Below are 16,232 nucleotides of genomic sequence, written 5' to 3' on the forward strand. Positions count from 1 at the left end.
CTAAAAAAAGTTCAAATAGTCACATTCCTGCGGAGCTCCGGCAGGCACGTCCTACATGCTTGACGCTCCCCGGAAACTGACGCCACGGCTAACTTTAGCGTACCTGGAGGATTCATCGTCAACATGAGATTAATTGAGATTGATCACATATATAAGATTTAAAGCAGCTTCCTTAAAGATTCCTTTAATGCCAATGCATTTAATGCCTAAATGTTCCAGTGTATGTTCCAATAGGGTTGAATGCAGCACTAAGATCTATTAAGACAAGTACGGAGACAAGTTCTTTGTAAAAAGCAGTTAGAAGGTTGTTAGTTACTTTCAACAGTGCCGTCTCTGTGCTATGATGCATTCTAAATCTGACGGAATCTGACTGAAAGTCCTCAAAAACTTTTGCCATGCAGAAAGTCACATAACTGATTAGCAACTACCTTCTCAAGGATCTTGGAGAGAAAGAGAATATAGGTCTAAGGTTGGCTAAGACCTCAGGTTTTTTACGAAGTTTTATCACAGTGACTTTAATTGACTGTGGTACATAACCTTTTAAAAAAAAGATATATTGATCATATCTAGTAATGAACTGTTAACCATGGTAAATGCTTTTCTAAGTAGCTTTGTTGGGATAGGGTCAAAGAGACAGGTAGATGACATAGCTAAAGAGACCTTTAACATTAATTTTGAAGGTTTATGGGATAAAAGCAGTCTAAGTATATGTATAATTCTATATATGTGCAATCCTACTAAAATCCTGCTCTTTCCCTTTAACGAACCAGCTAAATTGATTGAGTTATACCCATTTGAAGTGAGCTGCGATAAATTTAAAAACCTTGGAGTAACCGTTACCAGAAAACATGGGGACCTCTTTAAAGACAACTTCAAACCCACCCTGGACAAAGCTCCATGCGTACTGATGCGGCTCCCTTCCCCATCTCTTTGGCGGGGAGAATAAATTATAAATTAATAAACTCAGGCAGGGCCTGAGGACAGTGACAGACCTGTTTAAAAACAATAATTTTCAAACTGCAACCCTTCCCCACCCCGACTACGCCTCAATGTCTTGTCTATAAATGCTACAAACAGGATTGGTGACAAAGGGCAGCCCTGGTGGAGACCAACCCTCACCTGATCCGAAGAAACTAATACAAATAATTGAAGAATGAGTTTTGGAGTTGTACCAAGGTGCAAGTTTCTGTGCTGCTTCATCATCTTCTTTTTGAGAGGAGCAACAGACTCTAAAGTCGTCCGTAGCGAGGCCGTAGCACCTTGTACACAACAGTATATGGAAATACCATAAAATCTTCAAGTTCAATGCCATATGACAGCACAAGGTTGAGGGTGTGGTTAAAACAGTGAAGGGCCTTATGCACACTCTGACTGAAACCATTTGAATCTAGTAGTATATCTGGGAATCCTATTCCTTCCCCACTTAACTAGTAATTTGGATCCGTTGTTTATTAAAATCTCTTGCGATGTTAATAGGAGGGTGACTTTCAACATCTCAAAGGCAGTGAATGTCAATGTTATAAAAATGGTTTGTGTTCCCAAGGCAAATTTCCTTATCCAATCTCTTCCTCTGGCTGTTCCCCTATCAAATTTAAATGTTTGAGAGGAAAACAATGACATTGTATGGTATTGTAAAAAACCCGGCAACATATTAATAAATTTCAAAGACCCATTAATCGAGGAGGTTTAGGTTTACGAAAGATGTTGTATTATTACTATGCTTTTAATTTAAGGCATCGAGCCCAGTACTCCTGAGAGAGCCCTGCCCTAGTATTTTATTGAGCAATCTGTTCTTGCCCAATCATCGCCCTCACAAAGCAATGTCAAACTGTATATTTAGACTGAAACACATCCGATAATCTCTCACTTAGATGTTGTTAAGACCCAAGTGGCCTGGCTGTTTAAACTAGATCCATATACCTCATCAAATTTTTGGCAAAATCCAAAATGATGTATTGGTGAGATTGGTTGGAAAAGGGAATTGTCATCACCTGCGGGATTTATATCTCGTGGCATATTACAATTTTCGAGGATGTGGTACTGCAAATCCGAATCCCAAGGTGTCAGATTTTCACATATTTGCAGACATTGGAAAGGGATTTGAAGAAACTAATAAACACTTGATAATGATGAGTGGAACTTAATTTCTAGGAATGTTAAAAGTATGTCACGAGATTTGAGCCACCTCATCCAGTTCAAGTTTATGCATCACTTCTATTGGACTCCCTCCAGATTGACTTGGATTAAAAGACAGTGATCTGTACTCAATCCACTCTCTCTGCCTCCCGTGCACAGAACATCATGATGTCTACAAGTGCCTTTGCCCTTCGATGACATTCTCATTTCCTTGGTGTCGATGTTGAGCGTAGCAGAGTATAGCATTCTGAATCTTAAGGAGCCCCGGAGAAAGAAAAAAAAACAATAAAAAATAAACGTGTACTAGGGACAAACACTTTTGCAAGATCTTGACTTAGTTTCGCAAGATATCGAGTTTTATTTGCAAGATCTCGCAAATTGAACAAACAGTAAGGCTCACCTAGATAGTAGCACACTACCTAATATCTAGCTAGTAGCACAACATAATGATTACATCTCCTTGGTTCAGAGCCGCCAACTTTTCCCAAAACCTTGGAGTGAGATTTCAGGGGGCCGACCCATATTTTGCCGTGTACAAAGCAATTTCTTTGGGTCTTTATCCTTTAGGGTTTAAATTGTGATTAGTTATATGTGGGGGGATGGGGCTCTCCCTAGGGGGGTCTGGGGATATGAGCCCCCAGGGAATTATTTTTTTTAAATACACCATTAAATGACACTTTCTGGAGAGAAAAAATGTAGAAAAGAAGTGTTACATGATATGTGCTAAACTGTAGGGTTAAGAACCTTTGCATTGTTGTAGTATCAACAGGTATTAAGGCATTTAGCATTTACATTATTTACATTATTAACTTCTTATGATATAAGAACTGACCCAGACAATGTGCCAAACATAATGAGCCACATGAAGAGACAGTAGCATATGTCAGCTGAAAAGATTTGGGTCTGTGGTGAACAGGTCCAGGGGTCCCTGCCTGGTGTAGGGACCAGGGACCCAAAGTTAAATTAATGTTGTGGGATAAACTAAGACCACTGAAATTCTAAAGAATAAGAACCATTGAGTTACATAGATTCTTATCCTTTAAAATTTGTGCCAAAGCTCAGTAATGTTTGGCCCTCATCCTCTGTGCCCCACTTACTGTATTTACTTTTTGGGGGAAATAAAGACTATTTGTTCATTTTATGAAACATTGAATGAATTATTTACAGTTATATTTAGAGATCCACAGAGGTTATAGAAGCAAAATAGTATCGTAAATATAGTATAGTAGAGCTCAGATGTGTTTCATCAGATTTCTGCTCATGTTTACAACTTTGTACACATTCAACATATAACTCCTCCCAACTCTGTTGTCCAAGATTTGGAGAGTTGTAATATAGTCTGCTGTGCATGTTATTGCTCCATTGATATGGTAATATCTCATTCAGACCGTCTGACAGACACAGAGGCCCGTTTGGGTCTCTGGTCTCTGACACAGTTTAGAGGTGACTGTATGCTGCTCATTATCGGAGGTCTGCACAGATGCAACGCGTCACTGTGCCCCCAGAGCGAGTCTTCTACTATGAACTGAAGTTGCTACGCTACCAGCCGCGCTGCTCACCTCTATTTTCACAGAGAGAGTGGTCACGAAGCGACGGACGGGTCTGTAATACTAAGAGCACATACCTGAAGCCGGGGAGCGCTCTTGAACCCCCTCACAGTCTCTGGAAGCACAACTAGTCGATCGCGAGTGGCTCAACAGCTAGATCTACAGATTAAATCATCTTTCAGAAATTTGACCAACCGGGTTGACACTTCAGCGTGAGAAATCGGGGGTGTGGCGTGTGAGCGTGTGAATCCAGTCAAATGCGTGTGTCTCACGGCCTATGCGTGAGAGTTGGCAGCCCTGTTGGTTATCTACATCCATTGTTTATTTTGATGAGCATTACTAATTAATACATGCCAACGTGAAGTAGAATAATGAACATTATCGTTGACTGTTCATGTCAATGACAGCAGGCTAACCTTAGCTAGTGCTAACTAGTAGCACAATATAAAGATTACATCTCCTTGGTTCTCTAAATACATCCATTGTTTATTTAGATAAGCAAGATGAAGAACAACAAAAACATGATATTTTAGACAATGAAACGGTGAGTTCATAAGTTTGCAACGTTGCTAGTTATACCATAGATGTATTAAGAGAACGAACTATGCATGTTAGCGACACAAAAGAGAAGCTCATGAACGCACATGTTTCTACCGGTTGCTACAACGTCACAAGCTAGCGCTATTGACAACAACAGTTGACAATAATGTTCATTATAACACTTCTCTTTGGCATGTATTAATTAGTAATGCTTATCAAAAATAAACAATGGATGTATTCAGACAACCAAGGTGATGTAATCCTGTCATGCTACTAGCTAGATACTAGCTAGCTGCTAAGGTTAGCCCGCAGTTATTGACATCAACAGTCAACGACTGAACAAATCTCACCACTCGCTCATGCATTTTTTTCTTGCACACCTTGAATTTGTCACGCTTTGTCTGTGTTGCTCTGGAGTAGTCCAGAAATAGCATTTTGTTTTACCAAGTCAGCTTGCCCTTATTTCTCGCCGCCCGCAGCTCCAAGTTCCTATCTGATGATCTCAAAAACCTCCCCAGAATGGATCTGGGTCTCTCTTTTGCCAAAGACTGCTGGCTGGTGATTCTGTTTTTGAAATTTTTTCCCAGAGCAGGTCAAACTCTTTCTTGCTAGCTGGTGGATGAGCATGCCATTCTCTTTTGGCTGCTTCAAGATTTTCCACCCACTTCTCAAACTCATTTATTCTGGTGATTACAGTTTACAACACAAAGAAAAGTAGAATTGCAGTACAGTAATCAAAACAATATTTTACTGTAAACAAGCAAACAAATCAATATAATTGCACTAAAATTACAGTGCAATGGTAAACAAAAAATGCTATGTAAATGATGGGGTCGATGGTTTACAGAACCCGCCTTCTGTTAGGGTGTGGCTACTTCACCTCGCTCACATCACAATGTTGGCAGCCGGTGGAAACTAACTTTATCCCAGATGACAACAAACCTGTGCTGCCGTGATCCACATTATCTAGTGCATCAAGAAATATGATTATGTGTGAAGTATTGTAGGGACCTAGAATGACATAGTGATGGAGAGCACCTTGAAGACTAATGGCAGCACACAAGGTGATCATGTGTTAGGGTTTGTTGCCATTTTTAAAAAGTGTTTAGCATTTTGAAGAGGAAAGTGTTTTCTCAATGATTGCAAGAGTTTTCATTGTCAAAGTTTCTAAAATAAGAAAATGTGTAGTGTTTTGCAAGAAATGTGTTGCAAAATTGCAAGGAAAGTGCAACGCCGAAAACCTGTTTGTACTTTGGTGCCTTTGTTTAAGCCATGGTTACAAAAGGTTAAGGTTTTGATGCTTTTGTCCAATCATTCACTTTCAGTGTAAGCTATTGGCAAAAGTTGCAAGTTGGAGAGTTTTGTCTCCATCAAGACAATAGAGCGGCAAATTTCGAACCCTCCAAATCGGCTGAGATCTTCTTAATATTGCCATAGGTCGCTGATTTTGTGCCTTTTGAAAGTTTTGGCTTCCACAATGTTTCTCCTTCAAGCTCAAATGTCTCTGCTTACATTGTAGAAAAAAATAGCAGTGCAAAACAGTGCCCTCTCTCCAACCGCCCACTCCCCTATTACTCTAATCAGGGCCTGAAATTAACACCGACCACCTGCTAAATGTAGGTGAATTTTGCAATTGGCAAGTAATGTCGGTAAAAGATCCATTCTGCCTGAACAATCCAACCTGTGCAAGATATTCGTACATACGCAGATGATATCATGAATGAGTGGATTTGCAACATTGCACAATCTGTTCCCATAGACAGTTAAAGAAAGTCTGTTTTCAGCCTGCTTTTCCCACTGTTTAGTTAGAGTAATGTTATTTTAGACTGAATCATGCTGTCAGCTACCAGTAAGCCCAAATAGCTGTTAGCTAAACTAGTGTCAGCTTTCCGATGGGGGCTAACAGTTCTCTTAGCTAATACATCAGTACACTGTACGGCACAATCTGTCATAAGCGGTCAACCGTTAGCCTCATGGATGTATTAAGAGAACGGTTAGCCTCCACCGGCGTTAGCTTCCCGGCTAACCGCTGGCTTTGATTCAGTCTAAAATAACGGTACTCAAACTAAACAGTGGGGAAAGCAGGCTACGGCTAAATTAAAACTTTACGGTAATAACAAAGACAAGTATTGAGTGATTGTATTTTAAATGAACACAAGTAAAGTAGAATTGACGTAACGTATATTATATATAACGCTGTTCCGTTATAATATACTGTATATAATATTTTGAGGGTCTTTTACGTGCTGTATCAGCTAGCGGTTAGCTGAATTAGCTCTTAGTTAAACTAACATTAGCTTTCCGGTGGAGGCTAACGGCAGACCACTACTGTGGAACAGATCATGCAGTGTTGTAAATCCTTGTACATCATGTACACTGACCAAGCGGGAGTGAGAATGGCTCAAATTCACTTCCTTGTTTCTGATATGAAGACAAGAAATGTGTGAGTTGAACATTTCACATGTACCAACAAAATGTACAGCGAAAGACCGTGCAAAACATGTAAACATTTAATATCAATATACGCTTTAATGTTTTTTTACTATAAAGTCGTTGAAAGTTGCTGCTGTTTCAATCAAGACTCTCTGCAGCTGGCGGGGCTGCTGCTCTGTTCTTCCTGCGACTGACGCAAGCACACACACACAATCACACTCAGTGGATAAACGAATAAACGCAGATGAGATGTACAGGATGACCTAAATTGAGGACACTTACATTATAGTAGTTGCAATGATAAGAAGTCCAAATAAGTACTTTATCAAACCGTATGAATGTGTGTCCCAGCCCAGGATAGGAAATTATGTCTTTATGTTGGGTTATCAAAACGGGCCTTCCTACTACAGCACGTAATGTACACGAGTAGGGAACCGTGAATAGGACAGGATAGGATCCAAGAGACACAGCAATTCCTGTTTTTCACCTTTATGAGGCAAAAAATGGCTAGTAAAAAGTGACTGTGGCAGGTGGTCAAAAATTTTTACTTCAGGCCCTCACTCTAATATATGATAAATTGATGTTTTAAACCTTCTTTTTCATCAGAACAGTAATTGACACAACAATAGACTTCAATCTAAATTATAAATGCCACAAAATTATTGAACATAAGTTTACATTTTAAACATATTTTTAGGCAAAACAGAATTCTAATATACATGTAGACTCCAAATGATCAAGTTCTGATATATTTAGAGCTGTTACCAACTTATCAAAAAAAGCTATCAATAATTGGAACATGGAGCACTATTCATTATTCAGAAATATTCTATAGATACTATAAGGGTATTTCCCTGCTTTCTCTCAAATAATTTTAGAATAGTTTGTAACATGTTTGCTCATTGCCAAAACACATCAACAAAACACTACTGACATGTATGGTAATGTAAGGATTGATCTAAATGTGTGTGTTGCAGGTTGGATTACAGCGGGCCTTCCAGAGAGTTTTTCTTCCTGGTTTCTAGGGAGCTCTTCAACCCTTATTATGGTTTATTTGAATATTCTGCCAATGACACCTACACTGTCCAGATCAGCCCCCTGTCCGCATTTGTAGACAATCACCAGGAATGGTGAGGTTTACTGTAAACGCACAGTAACACATACAAGAGACAGTAAAGCTCAGATGTGATCTTTAGTATCCTGGTTAACTTTGTCTGTGTGTGTGTGTGTGTGTGTGTGTGTGTGTGTGTGTGTGTGTGTGTGTGTGTGTTTCAGGTTCCGGTTTAGTGGTCGCATTCTGGGTTTGGCACTGATCCATCAGTACCTGCTGGATGCCTTCTTCACTAGACCCTTCTATAAAGGCCTACTGCGCATGTATGTGTAAATGCAAAGCATAGATGCATGGACATGTATGCAAATACACATACTTATTAAACTAATTTTAAACTCATTTGACAAGTTAAAGTTGACTCTTGTGGCAATCGTTCGGTTCTCTTCTGAGCCAGTGTGTGTTTAATGTGACCCGGATTGCAACAGGTCACACACACACTTACAATGGGGTTTGAAAGTTTGGGCACCCCAGGTTAAAAAGTTTATTAATGTGTATACCGTTAATAGACAAGAAAAGATGGAAAAATCTCCAAAAGGCATCAAATGACAGATTAGACATTCGTATAATATGTCACAAAAATTTTTATTTTATTTTCATCATTTACACTTTCAAAATAACAGAAAACAAAAAAGCGCGTCTGCAATAGTTTTGGCGCCCTGCAGAGTTTATAGCATGCCCCACCCCCTTTGGAAAGCGGAGACCTGACAGCGTCATGTGTTGCTCTCAATCATCGTCTGGAAAGACCAGGTGATGTCAATCTTAAGGTTTTAAATGCCCAGACTCATCTGACCTTGCCCCAACAATCAGCACCATAGGTTTTTTCAAGCAGTCGGCTAGAAAACTGAAACTGAAAATAGTTGACGCTAACAAAGCAGGAGAAAGCTATAAGAAGATAGGAAAGAATATTCTCTGTTCGGAATGTGATCAAGAAATGGCAGTCATCAGAAACAGTGGAAGTTAAAACAACTTCTGGAAGACCAAGAAAATATCAGACAGAACATCTCGCAGGAGTGTGAGAAAAGCACGTCAAAACCCACGCTTGACTGCACCAACCATCCAGAAAGACCTGGCACACAATGCAGTTGTTCTACACTATTCCACTATAAAGAGATACTTGTACAAATATGATCTTCATGGAAGAGTCATCAGAAGAAGACCTGTTCTACGTCCTCACCACAAAAAACTGCGTTTGAAGTTTGCAAATGAACATATAGACAAGCCTGATGCATTGTGGAAACAAGTTCTTTGGTCTGATGAGGTTAAAACAGAACTTTTTGGCCGTAATGAGCAAAGGTACAATTGGAGAAGAAAGGGCAAAGAATTTAATGAAAATACCTCTGTCCAACTGTTAAGCATGGGGGTGGATCAATCATGCTTTGAATTGCAGCCAGTGGCACAGGTAACATTTCACGAGTAGAAGGAAAAATGGATCCAATAAAATGTCAGCACATTTTGGACTCTAACTTGATGCCATCAGTGAAAAAGCTGAAGATGAAGAGAGGATGGCTTCTACAAAGGGATAATGATCCTAAACACACCTCAAAATCCACAGTGGATTACACCAAGAGGCGTAAACTGAAGGTTTTGACGTGGCCTTCACAATCTCCTGACTTTAACAAAATTGAAAACCTATGATTAGACCTTAAAAGAGCAGTGCGTGACAGACAACCCATAAATCTCCAAGAACTGGAAGATTTTGGGAAGGAAGAATGGGCAAAGATACGCCAAACTGAGCCCCCAACTCTGGGTACAAGAAGCGTTTCGTAGCTGTGATACTTGCCAAAGGTGGCAGTACAAGGTATTAACTCTGCAGGGCGCCCAAACTTTTGCAGATGCCATTTTTTTGTTTTCTGTTATTTTTAAAGTGTAAATGATGGACATTTTTGCACCTTTTATTGGCTTCTTCATGCACATTAATACAAATTTTTACCTGGGGGGCTCAAACTTTTGAACCCCACTGTACTCTCATTTCCCACCATATAGTCTCTGTGACCTGAGTGACCTGGAGTACCTGGACGAGGAGTTTCACCAGTCCCTTCAGTGGATGAAGGACAACGATATAGAAGACATGCTGGACCTCACCTTCACCGTCAATGAAGAAGTCTTTGGACAGGTTAGGCTCTGAATGTGTTTCCATTTATACACATGGGCAGGACAGTGAGACTGTAAAGTACTGGTAAGCCCAAAAGGGTAGTGCAGGTGGACTGGGAAAGTCTCTGACAGACTTTCAACTCACACACAAATAGACATCTTTCAAAACTGACAAAAAAGATTTATTTATTTATTAATTGTGTGTGTGTGTTTGTGTGTTACCATAGATAACAGAAAGGGAGCTGAAGCCTGGTGGAGCCAACATCCCTGTGTCAGAGAAGAACAAAAAGGAATACATTGAGCAGATGGTTAAGTGGAGGATAGAGAGAGGAGTTGTGCAGCAAACTGACAGTCTGGTCCGAGGTTTCTACGAAGTATGGCTTAGTGTGACCTAATTTAACATCTAACAACAACTACATACTACTACGATGCTTATTTAGGCTTTTTCCCAACTATATGTTTGATATGTATCGTGCGTGCGTGCGTGCGTGCGTGTGTGTGTGTGTGTGTGTGTGTGTTTTCTAGGTGGTGGATGCCAGGCTAGTGTCAGTGTTTGATGCAAGGGAGCTAGAGCTGGTGATAGCCGGCACAGCTGAGATTGACTTATCAGACTGGAGGAACAACACAGAGTACAGAGGAGGTATGGAATAAAAGATAGATGAATGTGCGGTTTATTAGACTACATTAATGAAAAGATACAGCTGTCAAAATGAACAATAATAATGACTTAAAGCAAATTCCCAAAACCAATTTTTTCCTCGGGCCGCTCCGTAGTATGGGAATAAGGAACTGATGCAGCAGTAACCAGGGGTTATCCCGCAGCAGGTGTGGGAGAAGTTTAGAGAAGCCATGGAGAAGGACTTTTGGTCAGCACAAAGGTGCTTCTGGAAAACCATAAACTACCTCCCTAGGGGGGAAAGGGGAGCAACCCAATGTAGTTGAATTGAATTGAAAGCCTTTATTGTCATTGTACCAGTACAATGAGATTTGGAGAGCAACTCTCTAAAAGTGCACACATTAATAACACATACATACATATACAATACATTAGTAAGTCTGAGTGTAGGATGAGTATGGTGACAGCTTTGGGGAAAAAGCTATCCCTGAGTCTATTTGTTCTGGCCCGTATTGACCTGAAGCGCCTGCCTGAGGGCAACAGGTTAAAGAGATGGGAGCCGGGGTGAGTGGTGTCCCTCAGGATGTTTCTGGCCCTACTGAGACAACGGGAGTTACATGACATAATGTGTTATTTTAGGTTACCATGACAACCATATTGTAATCCGGTGGTTCTGGGCAGCAGTGGAGAGGTTCAACAACGAACAGAGACTGCGGCTCCTGCAGGTGTGTAAGTGTGTGTGTGTGTTTGTGTGTTTAATAGATAGATAGATATATGTTCGAAGTTTGTTCTTTTAGATATCATGGTCACAACCACGGCACTTCCACACTGCCACCTGTATACGTACAGTAGGTGATCACCTAAAATAGGCAGAGCTGGGACACCATATCTGTGTCCTAATCACAAATCACCCATGACAGACAGAACCAGACAATATCATAATAAACCATAGTTAATTATACTAACAAAATATGAAAAAACATTAAATAGCATAAATGGCTCCAATTGTGTGTGTGTGTGTTTGTCTGTGTCTGTCTGTTTTTTAAAGTTCAACAGGAATTTTTGCCACCTCGTTTGTTAAGTTTTCTAATGCTCTTTTTCCGTCCTTGTTCCTCTCTCCCTCCGGCTCCCTTCTTCCCCTCTGTGCCGATTCAGTTTGTGACCGGTACATCCAGTATTCCTTATGAGGGCTTTGCTTCTCTGCGTGGCAGCAATGGACCTCGCAGGTTTTGTGTGGAGAAGTGGGGAAAGGTCACAGCACTGCCCAGGTAAACACAGAAGTCACACAATGCTCATCACGGTTTGATTTTGGTCATTTTCATGCCGTCATCTTTTTTACTGTGATTTTGGAGAATGATTGATATGCGAATTATCAAAAGTTAAAACAATTTAATTAGGCAAAAGTATCCAAAAATGTATTAGAGTAAATATACTGTTACTGTTTAGAACCAAAAAGACGTAAAAGTAGTAACCAAAATAATAACTTTAGTTAGAGAACAATAGTAAATACAAACTAAAAGGAACAAGGTAGCAGTCAGTAATTTGGCCAAGGAGATTATGGCAGACTATTTATGGAATTTATTGGAATAGATTTTTTCCAATTTTTGTTTTTGCACCAAATTAAACAGTAAACATCTGGTACTATTTCAGCAGAGTTATGAGAGATATAGTAAGCTTCAGAAATGCTGGTAGGTGATTTTTGTTACAGTAGTTTGACAGAGGCAGGTTAGCCGTTTCAAAGAAATTTTATGTTTGCAATGAGGAACGTGATGCTCACACTAAATGAAATTCGTTACCAAGTGTATGCTATCACTCCTGTGGTCTCTTTTCAGAGCTCATACCTGCTTCAACCGGCTGGACATGCCACCATACCCGTCCTTCTCAATGCTGTATGAGAAGATGTTGACCGCTGTAGAGGAGACCAGCACCTTTGGGTTGGAATGATCCTTGTTTGTCCACCTAGCCAAATCTCAAATGACTGCTTGTGGCAGTGAAGAGGTAGCTGATGGACAAAGGTTCGAAAAGCTGGATTTTAATGTATGGCTTTATTTAATTTTTAGTAGGCTATTTATAGCAGAGGCTTATAAGACCTTTGAACAAGTAAGCTGCACTCTGACCTTTCGAAATGTACAGAGGTAAACACAGATTTTTGGTTGCACGTGCACATATTTTGCACCTACCTTAGTACACCTGAATGATGTGATGAATGAAGACCCACACTGCCTTTGAGACCAGAATCCTAACTGCTAGGATTTGACCAATCAGAGCCCAGGATGTTTTGTTTTTCTCTCTTTGATACCAGGAGTTTAAAGTGTAAGATGTACACATCAGAGAAGATGCAACCACTGCCGAAAACTGAGTGTACTCAGCCTTTTTTACTTTAGTGTCGATGGACCTCAAAAGGTTACAAGCCTGTCCAGAACTGTGAGCTTCAGTGGCCTGTGGTTATTTTTTAAGGCGTTTCAAAGCCCGCTTATATACCTTTTGGTAATGTTTGTGAAATTTTCCTGTAAACTTCTACAGCTAATTTTGCAGTCTAGAAACAGATGCTTTGGTATTGTTACAGTATTTTCATCTGCAAGAAAAAAGTGATCTTCGAATTATGTAGCAGTGACAATGTTATTTGAATGTTAATAACTTGTGACATACATGGTATGGGAAGTGTTTTTTAACCCGATCTGGATCAATTGGAAAAAGATATTGAGCCACCACTTACAAATTACATACAGTATGTAACAATGTCTATTTACTTTGATTTTATTTGATTGATTTGCTTTGATCTAGGTCTATTTTTATTTATTTATTCAAAAGTAGTCTAAACACAGATTGAAAGAAAATTGTATATCTAATCCAGGCAAAGTAAAGTAAATATCCTCTACCAGTAGTGAATTTAAAAAACTGGGATGGCAATACATTTAGCTGAGTGGTATGCACACCTTGCTCAGAAGCGAAAGACTTCCCCAGATACAGCTGCTGGTGTCAAAAACACAGTTAGGTCATCTGATTATAAGATGACATTTTAAGTCCACTTTATTATATACTTAGAAAATGTCACAAAAGATTTTTATTAGTCCTGGACCAACTTTTCCTGTTTACACGTTTAAAGAATATACCCTACTCCAGAATATAAACTGTCAGTTTGATGTTAACACTTGGGTTGGAACTCAGGTATATTTTCACATGCATATTCATCCATCCATTTTTCGTCATGCGCTTATTTGGGGTTTGGTCGTGGGGGCAGCAGCTCCAGCAAGGGAACCCAAACTTCCCTTTCCCGAGCCACATTAGCCAATACTGACTGGGTGTGGAGATATAATCTCTCCATCTAGTCCTGGGTCTTCCCCGAGGCCTTCTCCCAGCTGGACGTGCCTGGAACACCTCCCTAGGAAGGCTCGCTAGGGAGGTGTAAATGGACAGTTTTTATATAGCGCTTTTCCCGTCTTAACCACTGTTCAAAGCGCTTTTACATAGTGCAGGAACCATTCACCATTCACACCCTGTGTACAAGGTGCCGCCTACTCATCAGATAAACATTCACACACATTTACACTCCGATGGCGCAGCATCGGGGGAAACTCGGGGTTCAGTGTCTTGCCCAAGGACACTTTGACATGGGACTGCAGGGCCAGGGATCAAATTACCAACCTTTTGATTGGCAGCCGACCACTCTAACAATGAACCACAGTTACAGCCCTGTGGGTCCTTACCGCAAAGGAGCAGCGTCTCTACTTCAAGGTTCTCACAGATGACGGAGTTTCTTACCAAATGTGCCATTTTCTGATCCTTTTGCAACATGTACAACACGTACGCCAGCTACCCTCCTAAAGAAACCCATTTTGTCCGCTTGTACCTGGGTTCTTGCTCTTTCTGTCATGAGCCAGCCTTCATGACCAAAGGTGAGGGTAAGAACAAAAATTGACCAGTAGATTGAGGGCTTTGCCTTCTGGCTCTGCTCTATTTTCATCATAACGGTGCGGTAGAGTGAATGTATTACCGCCCAGCTGCGCCAATTTTCAGCCCAATCTCTTGTTCCATTGTCCACTCATTCTCAAACAAGACCCTAAGGTACTTAAACTCCTTTACTTGGGATAATAGCAAAACGATGATGTCATCAGGACAAAATCACCTGCAAAAAGCAGCAATGAAATCCCCAGCCTACTGAGCTGCCACTCCTCCCCACCTTCCCACCACGACTACGTCTCAATATCCTGTCCATGATTATCACAAACAGGATTGGTGGCATAGCGCACCTCTGACTTACTGCTCGGAGTTGGACACGGCTATTGCTATGGACATACAGGTATTGGATGGCCCTGAGAAGGGACCCCCTCACTTCTAACTCCTGCAGCACCTCCCACAGTATGTCTTGGTCATACGCCTTCTCCAGATCCACAAAACACTTATACCTCCCTCTAGGATCCTTGCAAAAGAATTCAGAATCCGCATTAATCCACTTCCATCACACCATCAGCCAAACCCTCCTTTTAGCACCTTGGAGAAACTACCAGGGAGGCTGAGAGCGTGAGACCCCTGTAATTGACACACACTCTCTGGTCCCCCTATTTCCCCACTGCCTGTGTGGTGTGAACGTGGCATCTCTGTTGCGTGTCAGTTGCATGGTGTTTTCTATGTCTTTGCACACCAGAAATCAGTTTGACACGGCGCTGCTGCTAGGCTTGTCTCTACATATTGACAGGAACATTATTTGAAAATCAAACATTTTAGTCATATTTATTTTAAATTAAATTTATAATCTGCATTTATGTCAAAACCTTGAAACTTTCAAACCTCAAAATGTCACTTATTAAATGTATTTGTGTCAAAATTACATCTTACATCTCTACATGTTTTCGTATTCCATTTTGCCTGGAATCGCTTCTGTCCAGAGTCTTCCCCCACCCAACTCATTACCAAATGGTGATTGGTTGACCGCTTTTTTTCTTTACACGAGTGTCCAAAACATGTGGCCTCTGATCAGACAATACGATAACAAAATCAATCATCGTATACTTATGAGTATCCCTGTATTCCGCAGCCTGTGCTACCCGGGTCTGGTCCGTTGAGGCCCCTGACCTTGATTGCCACTCGTGTGGCAGCGCACCTGACCCCAGCGGTTCCTCCCACAAGTGGTGGGCCCATGGAATGGAGAGGGGGGTGTGCCACGTAGCTTGTTCTGGCTGTGCCAGGCTGGGCTATGTGGCAAACCCGGCGACTGCTGACAAGCCCTCCAACTGGGCCTGGCCCCGGGATGGTGGCCCAGGGCTTCCACTACGGCTTTTTAAACCATTCTTAGTCTTGCCCCTCGTCTGACACTTGTTTCCCATGGCAGACCCTGCCAGGAACACCAGGCTCCAAACAACACAGCTCTCAGGTTCACACAAAAAAATCTCCACCACAATAAGGTGATGAGGAATAAATTCAGTTGAATTCATAATTTAATTTAAAAAAATTCATCCCATAATTATATTATATCCCACCCTTAACAAACTGCCCTCTGTCTATCTTACCCGAATGTACCAAAGTTTTGAGCCTTAACCAACTGCCGCACATCTAACCCTAACACAACCAACATACTTTTGATTATGAATGTTTGTTAAGCACTTCTTTTAAAATAAAGTGTCATCACTCTTGCAAGCTTTACCTTTTTCTTTCCATGTTCATTAAACTGTAATTGAACAAACAAAGCAGGATACAATGGAAAATATTTGTGTTGTTTTTTTAAGTACAACAGAATATCTGTTCTATTTACAATTCTAAA

At 40.7% G+C, this 16,232-nt stretch overlaps 1 protein-coding gene across 2 annotated transcripts in view; it reads left to right on the forward strand.

The window, feature by feature from the left end:
* hecw2b (HECT, C2 and WW domain containing E3 ubiquitin protein ligase 2b) overlaps window positions 1-13,758 on the forward strand; it is a 70,233-nt gene extending 56,475 nt beyond the window's left edge. For both annotated transcript variants that reach the window (XM_034864198.1, XM_034864199.1), the window contains exons 23-30: window positions 7,634-7,786; window positions 7,932-8,030; window positions 9,751-9,880; window positions 10,086-10,232; window positions 10,384-10,498; window positions 11,114-11,199; window positions 11,630-11,742; window positions 12,307-13,758. In XM_034864198.1, coding sequence (XP_034720089.1) covers window positions 7,634-7,786; window positions 7,932-8,030; window positions 9,751-9,880; window positions 10,086-10,232; window positions 10,384-10,498; window positions 11,114-11,199; window positions 11,630-11,742; window positions 12,307-12,418 — 955 coding nt within the window. In that variant the 3' untranslated portion in view covers window positions 12,419-13,758. The remainder of the gene's footprint in view (window positions 1-7,633; window positions 7,787-7,931; window positions 8,031-9,750; window positions 9,881-10,085; window positions 10,233-10,383; window positions 10,499-11,113; window positions 11,200-11,629; window positions 11,743-12,306) is intronic.
* The last annotated feature ends 2,474 nt before the right edge of the window (window positions 13,759-16,232 follow it).

This window comes from Etheostoma cragini, chromosome 24 (assembly GCF_013103735.1).
Source record: "Etheostoma cragini isolate CJK2018 chromosome 24, CSU_Ecrag_1.0, whole genome shotgun sequence".
In the NCBI taxonomy this organism is placed as follows: Eukaryota; Metazoa; Chordata; class Actinopteri; order Perciformes; family Percidae; genus Etheostoma; species Etheostoma cragini.